General features: G+C 46.5%; 1 protein-coding gene across 2 annotated transcripts in view; it reads left to right on the forward strand.

The window, feature by feature from the left end:
* The window catches only part of LOC149337133 (protein NEDD1-like), an 80,385-nt gene extending 69,196 nt beyond the window's left edge, over positions 1-11,189 (forward strand). For both annotated transcript variants that reach the window (XM_089553346.1, XM_089553347.1), the window contains 3 exons: positions 2,050-2,225; positions 4,928-5,038; positions 10,881-11,189. In XM_089553346.1, the coding sequence (XP_089409472.1) occupies positions 2,050-2,225; positions 4,928-5,038; positions 10,881-10,967 (374 nt within the window). In that variant the 3' untranslated portion in view covers positions 10,968-11,189. The remainder of the gene's footprint in view (positions 1-2,049; positions 2,226-4,927; positions 5,039-10,880) is intronic.
* The last annotated feature ends 542 nt before the right edge of the window (positions 11,190-11,731 follow it).

Below are 11,731 nucleotides of genomic sequence, written 5' to 3' on the forward strand. Positions count from 1 at the left end.
CTGGCAATAGGCGGCTGTAGTGGCTGTCTTCTGTCACTGCAAAGCCATGCGTAGTTGCGTTCAATATTGTCTTCCTTCAGTACACCTGCGGCCTTTGCAGTGCAGAAAAGAGTACCTGAACTGTTTCTGTTGAAGTCCATTGGATGAATAAATCGGCTTTGATATAACCCCTTTAGAGTGGAATCCAGTGCACAAGTTACGCAGCGGCAACCGCAATGCAGTGACATCCAGCCAGTACTCGCAGTCGCTACCGAACCAGTATCCGCTTCCGCCGTTTCGACCAATCAGGTGTGGCTGCTGAGGCAGATTGTGACGCTTTTTATTTTGACAAACTCAGAGTACGACTTCTGCACTCCTTTCGCGACCACGTCACTGACATGTGAAACGAGCGGTAGCGGACGCAGAATGTGACCTGGTCATCCTTCCGGGACCGCATTGGTGCTTCCTACAATGGATGGCTTCTACTGGGAAAACCCGAAGACACCGACTGGGTGGCTGAAAAGTGTTTCTTTGGGTGAAGTGGTGTAATGGGTCAACTATGCCGACTGTGGACTGCCAGTCGACATGGTCTGTGTAGTGTTTTCCAAGTGCGGCATCTCGATACAGCTTCCGATGGCCAGCAGCAGCAGTAGCTCACCAGCAACGACGAGACGTAAGAGATGTCTCATGGCCATATAAATGTTTCTTTGCGTGACTCGGTATTCAGAAAAACTTACTGGTAAGCTAGGGTCACAGGTTGAGGCAATGTTGACCTGTATTCACAGTCACTTTTTCTCTCTGTGGGTGGGGAGGGGGTCGACTTATCATGTGCACTATACAGTACTTTACAAGGGTGGCCTATGTTTGCGAGAAAAATGAAATTATAAATTGTTTCTTTTGAGCCTTTTCCATGTGTCAGCTGTTTCGTAATACTTGAATTTTCAGTTCTGTTGCAAGTTTTCTTATGCATTGGTAGGCTGAGGCATGGATGCACACAGCATTTCAGGTCTTCCTACCAAGTCATAGGTACAGATGTGTGCCCCATTTTCTGTACAAAATCATTGGTCGAAATGGCTTGAAAGTAGTGTCATTCAATTTCTAATCATTCTGAGTGCAAAGTTTACCTTTCACATGCATGCGAGACATGCATCCGGCTTGCGTCTTATAAAAGGTTAATTTATTCAGTCGCTTCCGTATTCGTGTGTTCATTCACCTGTTTGGTGTGCGCGAGCCACATGTGCGTCCCCTATGGCAGCACAAGTGGGGGGTCGGTGGAGCAACTTGGCTTTATCTGCTGTCTTTGGCTACACAGCTAAAGGAAGGTGTAAGCCCGATGAGGCTCTGACACCTTTCTGGTCACAGCAGCGCTGCGAGGCGCAAGTAAGAGAACAGAAAAGCTGGACACAATGAAACTGTGACAGGTATCACAGGCCTAGCACAGCTTTTTGTTCAGATTGATAATTTCCCTTTAGACTCTGTTCAAAACCATAGCTGTGGACTCACCCTGTGCTGTTGAGCTGGAAAGTAATACAAGTGTTAGAAGCTCACTGATGTTCACAGTAGTAATCTATATTCAGTGTGTGGTACGGTTTGTGCCCTCGCACCTTTGCTTTTGTATTTGGATTTTATTGTGGTAGAAAACTGGCGTACATTATGAACAAGAAAGTCAGTTGGTCAGTTTGCCAGTCTGTGATGGCCGAGTGGTACAGTGGTGAGCAGCCTTGTCTAGAGCGCTCGGGCGGTGCACTTCCTTGCAAACAAATCCAGATTTTGTGGCAGCCTCTAGGGTCCAGCTGCAACGCTTGCACGGAAGTAGCGCCAGATAGCCTCGTAAACAAAGCAGGCACGAAAACTTTGCCCTGCAATGAGGGGCTGCTCTCTAGTTTCGGTTTTTGTTACCAAGTGCGCACTGCTCAAGCGCTCTAGACAAGGCTGCTCACCACTGTACTCGTTTATGAAGTTATTATAAAGACCTAATAAAGTTCTAATAAAGTTCTTATAAAGGGCATGCTGCGTTTTATCTTGGGTGTGCTGCTGTGTTTAAAGTGTCCCCATTTCTCTCTCGAGCAGACGCGGCATTGGGGTCATCGCCCGTGGTCAACGGCAGTGTAGCACCGCAGGAGCGTTACGTGATCAGGGTGGAACGGGCTTCGAGCAGCTGTGCACCTACGACCCCCGAGGCGGCCACTGAGAATCAAAGCCAGGGTGATGGACGCCCGGCTAGACCTGCCGAGCCTGACCTGCCGGTGAGAGGCCACAAAGCGCTTGCCAAGCACTCGTTCACCATAATGGCTGCCGCGGTGGCTCAGTGGTTATGGTGCTCGGCTGCCGACCCGAAAAACGCGGGTTGGATCCCGGCCATTCGCTAGAGGCCCGAGTGCTGTGCGATGTGAGTGCACGTTGAAAAAACCGCAGGTGGTCACAGTTACCGCGGAGCCGTGGACTACGCCTTAGTCGCTTTGGGACATTAAACCCCATAAAACCATGTTTTTAGTGAGATTCTACCGTATTTACTCGAATCTAGGCTGGCCACGATTCTAAGCCGAGACCCGAAAGTTGAAGGCCACAGAAAAAAAAAAAACTTACCTCGATTGTAGGCCGGCCGAAAAAACAACTGCGAACAAGAGGTACAGCACGCAAACGACATTTATTGCCAGGAACCCGCTCAGGCTGATCCCGGGCTGGCGTTTGGGCGAGGAGACATATGCAACGCCAGCCCGGGATCAGCCGTCCCGCCCGGCTTGAAGATTTGACGACTGCTCTGCAGCGAGTATAACTTTCCGCTTGAAGGCGGCACTATAATGGCACCGCCTGTTTGGTGCCATGGTGTTGGTGATAAAAACCACGCACGAAAACTTCACTGCTGCGAATGTGCTCACGCCACCGCACGAGAACAGAACAAGGCCAAAATGGCAGCCAGTGCTCATGTGTGCTTTGATCAGTATCGGCTACAGATAGCAACGGCTACAGTGCTGTCTTTCGTTGGCGTTTTGGGGGGGCGCCACCTGTGTGCTACATTTATTCGTATTTTACGAATACGAAACCTCAAAACGAAATCCTCGAATCTAAGCCGACATAAGAGTTCTACATCTCGTTTTTTTGAAAAAACTATCGGCCTAGATTCGAATAAATACGGTATTTAGTAGGATACAACTTGGGAAACAAGAAAAAAAAAGTGGCAGCAATGCACCATTTCCCCACGGGTTCCTTATTACTCGGCTAACCAACCTCATCGGTAAGTGAAAGCAACGTTTTGATGCTTCACCCTTTCAGATAGGTAGCAGGCATCAAAGCTCTTGCACTTATTTTCTTGTGATGAACTCTTTACTTGTGTAACAGGGAAACTTCTAGAATGGACTGTTTCCTTGTGGCTGAGGCGGCAGTTTAGGAAGAGTGGCGCAGCGCAGCATTCTGGGGCAAATCTGTGTTGTAGGCGTTACCGAAAAAAAGTAACTAAATACATTACTCGTTACGCTAAAAAAAAAGAACACGTTACTGCCCTACATTACCTGCAAAAAAAAAGGTAACTCGTTACCGTAACCGAAAAAAATTGTCGCACGTTACTTTGCCATTACTCCATGGCCATAAATTTTAATTAGGGCGTCTTCGCTGTAAGAACTCGAGATAAAAATTTTATAAAGCTCATATTTCACATAATTTCAACTTCACAAAGAAAACATAGCTGAACTCAACAAATTTACAGTAATTCTGCTGTGCTTCTGCTTACGAAATTACGCGGAAATTGTGTACATAAAGAAATTGTTTAAATGGCATAGTTCCGGAAAAAATATATTTGCGCACATAAACATTTTTTTTTTTCACTTGAACCTGCATAATTATCGCAAAAATGTGAGTGTTTATGTCAAGATGTTCAAGGTCAGCCTCGCTTGCTTACAAACTCAATGACCGGAAACGTAGCCGCGGTTGCAGATAGAAGTAAGCAAAATTTATTTTGAAAACAGTGTTGATAAACGACAACTTTCTAATATTTACAACTTGCTGTTGAATTTAAGCAACAGTTGCATTTCAAAGCTGTCATCGGACAGCTTGCCTCGCTTCTTAGTGAATACGTCCGCACCTACGCTAAATAGGCGCTCAACGGATGCACTGGATGGTACTCCTGTATTCGCTTTCAAGAAGAGCTGGTGAACGCTTGGAAAGTTTTCCTTCAGCCCACTCAGTGCAAAGTTACGCGGCACCAAAAGGTGCCGAAAGTTTTTTTTTTCTGAAGAAGAGGCGGTGGGGGATAAAAAAAAGTAACTAGTAACACGACATCTCATGTTACTGAAAAATGTTAACGTAAGTATGTTACCCGTTACAGTTCCGAAATGGTAACGAGTGCGCTACTAAGCTACCGAAAAAAGTAACTCGTTACCGGTAACGCCGCTACTTGTAACGCGTTACCGACAACACTGGGCAAATCTGTGTCTGGTGTGGAAAAAATTCAGGGGGCACTTTGGCTCTCTAAAGTGTTGCAAGGCGAAAGCGTTTCCTGGCGCAGTGTTTGTTTCTGTTTACTTTTTTATTTTTCATATTTTTTGTTTTTTTTTGCTCCTTTTCTTATTTTTATTGTTTTTCATTTTTATTTTCATTTTTATTTTGTTATTTTTATTTTATTTTTTATTTTCCTTTTCTTGAATTTATTCCTTTTATTTTATTTACCAAACCCATGCACTCACTAGATGTGCCTTTATTCATGCTCGAACCTTGAGCCTTCGTGGCAGAGTGGTAGCGTGTCCGCTTCAAATGCCAAAGGCCCTGGTTCGGTTCCCACCCTCGGCGCAGTTTCTATTTAAGCAGTGACGCCGAAAGGCGGACAAATCTGCCGACGCGTCTGTCGACACGGCTGCCGACAGCGTCTGCTAACGACAGTACGAGGCATTAAAGGCTTTCGCCTTAAAAGTGCTGCTAACCCCCACGCACGGACTGCCTCTGTGGATCCGTGCAGGAAGCCCTGGTGCGTCGGCTGGAGGACACGGTGAATGAGCGGGCTCGCTACCTGGACGCCCACCTACGGCACGTGCACATTCAGCTGAGCCTCATGCAACGCTCGTTCAGGGTGGGTGTCCCCCTTGGCTCGTCAACCCTGGCCGTGTGGGCAAGATTGAATGTGGAGTGGGCTGTCTCTGTCCATGCTTGGACTGCAGGGATTGTCAGCAGTTAGTACTTCTAAAGGCCCATGTTGAGCCCATAGGGGAGGGCACATTTGAATGAACTCTGGGCTTAGATGGGCGCGGAAGATGATGAAGAGAGACAAAGCAGTAGATGAGATAGCCTTGATAGAATGCATAGAATTCAGTTGGCACTTTTGCTAGAAGATGGACGTAAGGGTTTCCTGAAAACGGTGTCTGAGGTTGCCTATGATACGACTGCATTATGTATAGTGCAGACTACAGAGTGTGCATGCCATGTACAGGACCTCAAAGTGTACCAATCATTTACAGTGGATTTTGTGGATTTTTGAAAAATTCCCGCTTCCACACCTCGCGGCGACCTGTGTGCAGACTTTTTGCCCGAATCCGTGTGCAGCGCGTCATGCAGCGCTCGTTACGCCGGCAGCGAAGGGCTGTCATTAGTTCGCCATGGCATATCTTTCTGACGTCGCGCAGAGGAGCGCAGACATTTCAGCGTGCAAAAATTGAGTGGAGAAAGGCGTTAAGAGACTGAATTCAAATTTTGAATGCAGATAACTCAGCTTCCACAACAAACAATAATAAAAAAATTCTTGCTGCAGGATATCGGTGAAGCGGCATCCTTTAACATTTAAGGCAAACCACAACTTTATTCGGAGCACCTTTTAGCCTCTCTGTCAGACTGGGGGAAAGCTACTCCATAAGGCCCATCTCGGCGAGTGCCCTCATAACCGCCAATGCTTGAGTAGCTTCCGCCACAGTAGGGCGGAAATCTATGTTGCCAAGTCGTCACCGCTGTCCTCGTTCTCAGTGCCCTCATCGCCTTGGGTTGGCGCAACAGCGGCAACAATCTTGTTGTTGAGCTCGTAGAGCATTATGAAGTTGACAGTGTCCGCACCGCCCTGTCACTCCCAACACCTCTGTTAGTAGGTCGTCACAGTCATCGGCGGGATCGTTGACTTCGGGATCGCTTGCGCGCTATGAATTTCATCCGCGCGCTGCAATTCTGTACCGTAACGGGATCAGCCGCTTTACGCTTCGCACAGCGCCAGCTCTGAACAAAAGCGCCACCACGAAACGTGCGCTGAAAGCTCGAAACACATCCACAATGCAACCATGTAACTGCACTCAGTGCGAAGTGGTCTGTGGTCTGGCGAGCTCACATGGGCAGGGCGGACGGTGATGGTTACTGCGTTAGGGCTGGCAACGATATTACTCAGCAATGAGTTCGCGCGCAAGAACACAGAAGCGGCCGACGCTTCCTGGGCTCCTCATTGACATGGACATCGCCGCACTCGCGGAATATGGCCGAAATGGCCGCAGTGTTGTATCGCCGGCAGTATAGTACCGGTGGTCCGCACGTTGATAATGCTTTTCAGAAAGGCGGAAAACATTTTGCGTCACAGTACTGCTCCTGCCAAACTGCGACAGCAAGTACGCATTAAGCAATAGGCATTTCTTGAGCCACTACGCCTTAAGCGGTCAGCCAATACATGGGTTCCAATGGTGGCTAAGCTGGGGAGTTCTTACAACTATGTTTTAGCCACAACTACTTGGTAAGCGGGTATGTAATAATGAGGTTTTACTGCATTCATACGCTGCAGGCCGAACACAAAAGCCTGGATAACTCTTGACTGTTTTCATGCAACGAGCACGCAACGAAGCATAAAGTTCAGTGGCGTGATGGGTATTGCGTATGATTTTCTCACCGAGTGGTTTGTTGAGCTTGATCGTGGCGTAGCGAAAAGAATATGAGCTCCAACCCGTGCATGATAACGTTGCAACGCACCACATATTGTCTTATCTAGCTGCAGTGGTGAGAATGTTCTTGTCACCAAATGCCAAGTGCGAGATTTGAGCCACCGGACACGGCTGTCATTTACGCACTCCAGATGTCCTACCAACAGCGCATCATGCAGCTCGTGCTGATAGCAGTTCATACACTAGATGGCGATGTTCCGGTTTGGATATCTTTGTGTGCTGCTGTGAAAATGATTAAAACCATATTGATGCGGCTGACAGTGGAGTACACCAGGAATTGCTTTCGTAAAGCATGCTCTATGGACAATTAGTGACTGAGAGTTAGCAATTAGAAGCATGTAGATTTGTAGGAGTGTGTTGACGCACAGATGGCTGGATATGATTTAGCCTGAGATGGTTTCGTTGGTGTGGATCATGACTCGGACATCGTCAAGCCATTCACTGGCAGAGAGTCTGCGGATAAGGGTGCCAGTGTGCCACTAGGTGCCATAAACGTTTTAGCCACGATTAGTTAAACCTCTATAAACAATAACCCTGCAGCCTAACTGTTGGCACCTATGACCTCGCCGAGGAACCTAGTCTGGGGGTTTACACGAGCCTGACAAAAGTCGGGTCGAGTAGGCTGTTGGGCTCGTGTGTATGTTGGGGGTCGAACTAAGTGACTGTCGAATTGCTTCATTTTCAATGACACGGCATCACAACACGCGTTATCATGGTGTGGAGATAGCCAGATATCGGCACCATTCGCATTGCTTGTGGTGTATGGAAAGGCTCTTGGTGTGCCCGCTTGTGGAGTGGGTAACAGCTGTACTGCAGGAGGAGCGAGATAAGGAAACCAGCTACCCTGTTGGGCACCTTCGAAGCGCTCGGAGTAGAATGGAAAGCACACATACTGATAGCTGTGGCATACAGTGAGAAAAAAGAGGCGGTGAATAAAAAGAAAACGACTAGACCCATGCCATTTTCAAGTAGGATAATGTGTGAGCTTGCTTCGTGCCCACACTTTTCAGCTCACCTCATGCGTAATGCAGGAAGTGCTCTATCTGCCTCCTAGGGCACTCTCTGGGGGCTGCCTGCCAGAGCCATGCCCATGGTTTTTCGCTGAGAACGGCGCCAATGCGGACACCAGATTTTCTGGTGAAGAGGGCCTTTAGTACTGTTTGGGCCTTTAGTACAGGGCCCTTAGTACTGTTTGCATTAAAAAAAGTCCCAGTGAATCTGCCCTGAGCAGTTGTCACCATTTGGAACGCTTATTCCCTGGGCATTAATAATTTGGTGCACCTCTGGCTCAGGTTGGCAGATGTTTTAGTGGGTGTGGCAGTGGACCAGTTACACCGTACAGGGCACTTCAACATTACAGTTTCCACATGATGCATGTAGCCTAATTCTGTACAGTGATGAGGGTCTGAGAAGTCGGAAGTGCTGCTTCTTTCATCTTGTGGTCACCCGACATGACCACGTTCAAGCACCCTCAACTCTCCCGTTTCAGCGTGTATGCTCACTGGGCTATTTTTCTGCTGTCTATAGTTGCATGCTGTGTTCAAGTTTCTGTGCTTGTAAGGTGATCTATGTGCCCCATTTGTCAAAAGTAAACGGGCACGGGTGGTGTGTTTCCTAGCCGCGTAGCGAAGCACTCATGGCAACCCTTAAAGGTGCACTGAAGAGGAATCTGAACTCTCCTTTTTGCCGCGGGAACTCAATCTGCACGTTCCGAGCATTCTTAGAAACTTCGACTTATTGCCCTTTGTGGCCGATTTCTGTAATTAAATCGAATTAACGTCCGGATCCCGCCTTTATTTTTTAATTCTCCCTCGTACGGTGGGCGGAGTCGACCAACGCGTGGAGTGCCTTTCAGCCAGCTCCGTGGAGGCTTTGCTTTTGCTTTGTGTTGTTTTTTAGGTTTCCGTGAATAAATAGTTTCATTCGCAGATAATATAGCCGCAAAACAAGCCCGCAGAAATAAAAATACGCGCAGACTATTTGCTTCTGCGGATTACTACGTATTACTCCGCCGATGGCAGAGCGGCAAGCCGCCACGGGACTGGGTGAAAGGCACTCCCCGCGTTGGTCGACTCCGCCCACCGTACGAGGGAGAATTAAAAGAAAAAAGGCGGGAGCCGGACATTAATTCGATTTAATTAGGGAAATCGGCCACACAGGGCCATAAATCGCAGTTTCTAAGCATGCTCAGAATGTGTAGATGGAGTTCCCGTGGCAAAAAAGACGAGTTCAGATTCCTCTCCACTGCACCTTTAAGCTCTGAATCTGTGTAAAGAAAGGTGAGACCTTGTTCTCAAGTTTTGACACCTTTCGGTCCTGAGGGGTGCCGTAAGGGCTCCATTATACGGTTCACAAGCAAAAACCTGCTCTTTTGACAAAGGGGGTATCTGTTATAATCAGTTTACATGCGCAGTTTCAATTGCCATTTAATATAAGGATGAGGGTATTAAAAACTTGTTTTTTGTTTGTTGACATAACTTGCTGAAACTTGGCACGCGGGTGTATCATAGAATGCTGACTTAAAACATGCATTTACAGTTCAAATGTCGCACCTGGAAGAAAATATATCGCAAAATAACATCCTAATTAGGCCATTTCTTACGGGCCTTTCATAGTAATTTATGAGTTAAAAAAAAAGCTTTGGTAAGAACATGCAGGCATTTCCAAAGGTCCACGTGCATCCTAAAGGTTTCTTATTTCCTTTAAACATGATATATTAGCAATTAGGTCAAGTGTAAACTAATTACTGCCACATCATTTTTTCTTTGCAACTTTGTTATTTATTTATGATCAACAAAATAACTCTATAGACATTTTGTTAGCTTTAGAATGTGCTTTGGGCCTTTGCAAATGTCTGCTGGTTCTTAAAAAATCTAACTGATAAATTACTACAAAGGCCCGTAAGAAATGACCTAATTAGAATAATTTATTTTGTCATATATTTCCTTCCAGCGGAGATATTTGAAATCTAAATGCATACTCGAAATCAGCATTCAGTTATATAGCTAGGTGCTAAGTTTCAGAAAGATATGTTTACAAATAAAAAAAGTTTTTAAGACCCTCATCCCATGTAGAACGCTTCAGCTTTTCAACTGATGTCGAACAGAGCAGCAGTCGGCTGCAGATGCATGGCACATTTCATGAAACTTGCTTCAACTTCTGGATCGTGTGATCCCACCATGTGCAGGCAGTTTGTGACTGGACAGAAACTTCCGAGTGATTGGAGAACATGTGGCTGTGGGAAATTCCACCGACTAATCCGATGAAACGAGTCCGTTGGCCGCCTTCTTTGCAGCAGTTGACCCGTTCAACTGGGACCTCCCCCCCAAAGTGCCAATTTCAATTGAACTGAACTGTCTAAGATCGGAAGCGGGCAGAGTGGGTGCGGGAACAAATGCGGATTAATGACATCCTAGTTGAAATCAAGAGGAAGAAGTGGGCTTGGGCAGGGCATTTAATGCGAAGGCAAGATAACCTCTGGTCCTTAAGGGTAATGGAGTTGATTCCAAGAGCAGGCAAGCGTAGCAGGGGGCGGCAGAAAGTTAGGTGGGCGGATGAGATTAAGAAGTATGCGGGGATACAGTGGCCGCAACTGGCGAAGGACAGGGTTAATTGGAGAGACATGGGAGAGGCCTTTGCCCTGCAGTGGGCGTAGTCAGGCTGATGATGATGATGATGATGCCTGAGATCTCGATGGCAGCTGGTGCTGCTGTGTAACATCGCTAACTGCCGTTCAGATCAACTAAAGGTCAGCTGAACTGTCATGTAAAACACCTGTGTTACAGGGATATTCGTATGTTAATGCAGCTGCATCAAACCATGTACTATTTGAGCTAGTGGCTTTGCTCTTCAGGAAGATAGTGCCACTTGTTTAGGCTATGGGCTCGTGCCTTGCTCTAAGCAGTTGTCTGAGGACCTCTGGTGCTGATCTGTGACCCTCTAAAAGAGTTTCATAGTGCCGGGTACCCTCATTAATCAGTGTTATATTTCTGTTCATGCTTTTTGCAGGATGAAGTTCGGTCCATGTTGCAGCAAGTTTTTGATGAAGTTGTTGCTCTGCGAACCATGGTCACAGAGCTAGGGGGAGCCATCTAGTTTGCATCACGCCTTGTACATAGCCAGAGGAATCTATTTTGTGTTTTCATAATTTTGTGTTTTTGTGAGTCTTTGGTTAATATGTACTTATTTATTTGTAGGCCATCTTGTGCAGTTTTACCAAGTGAAAGTAACCTATTTTTATATTTTCGAACAGAACAGCTGCAGTCTGTGTTTATAGTGTTTTTAATGTTGTGAAAATAAAAACATTTAAACTGCTTTTGCATTGTGAGTGGAAAATTTTATTGCAGGGGTTACAAATTGGGAGCAGTGTGACAGTGGCTGTTGAGGGAGTGTCACTTTCTCGCGAGATGTTCCATGCAATGTACAGTGAATATTAACCCTTTAAGGGGGGATATGGGTTATGAGATAGCAAAAAATTGCGAAGAATTTAATTTTACGAAAAATTTTCGTACTAAATACCATAAAACCTCGCTGATACATTTTTTTACAGAATTGTGGAAAATAACATATTATCCGTGACAAGATCCAAACTGCATAATTTTGAAAAATGTAACTGTTGAATGAGGTACATTTATTGACAGTTTCACTCACCGCTGTACACCGGTGTAGGGCACAGCCGGGCGGTGCAGACCAGGTACATGCGGCCAATGACCACGGTAGACACTGAAGCTTTGGGAACAGGATGGGGATGACAGCACCTCCATCAAATACTGCTTGACAGCAAGCTGATCAAGACAGGATGACAGGATTTAATGGCAGACGACCTGGAATGACGGATCCTGCCCCCGCCACTGCCCACA

This window comes from Amblyomma mixtum, chromosome 7 (assembly GCF_055824585.1).
Source record: "Amblyomma mixtum isolate Tamu chromosome 7, ASM5582458v1, whole genome shotgun sequence".
NCBI classification, from domain to species: Eukaryota; Metazoa; Arthropoda; class Arachnida; order Ixodida; family Ixodidae; genus Amblyomma; species Amblyomma mixtum.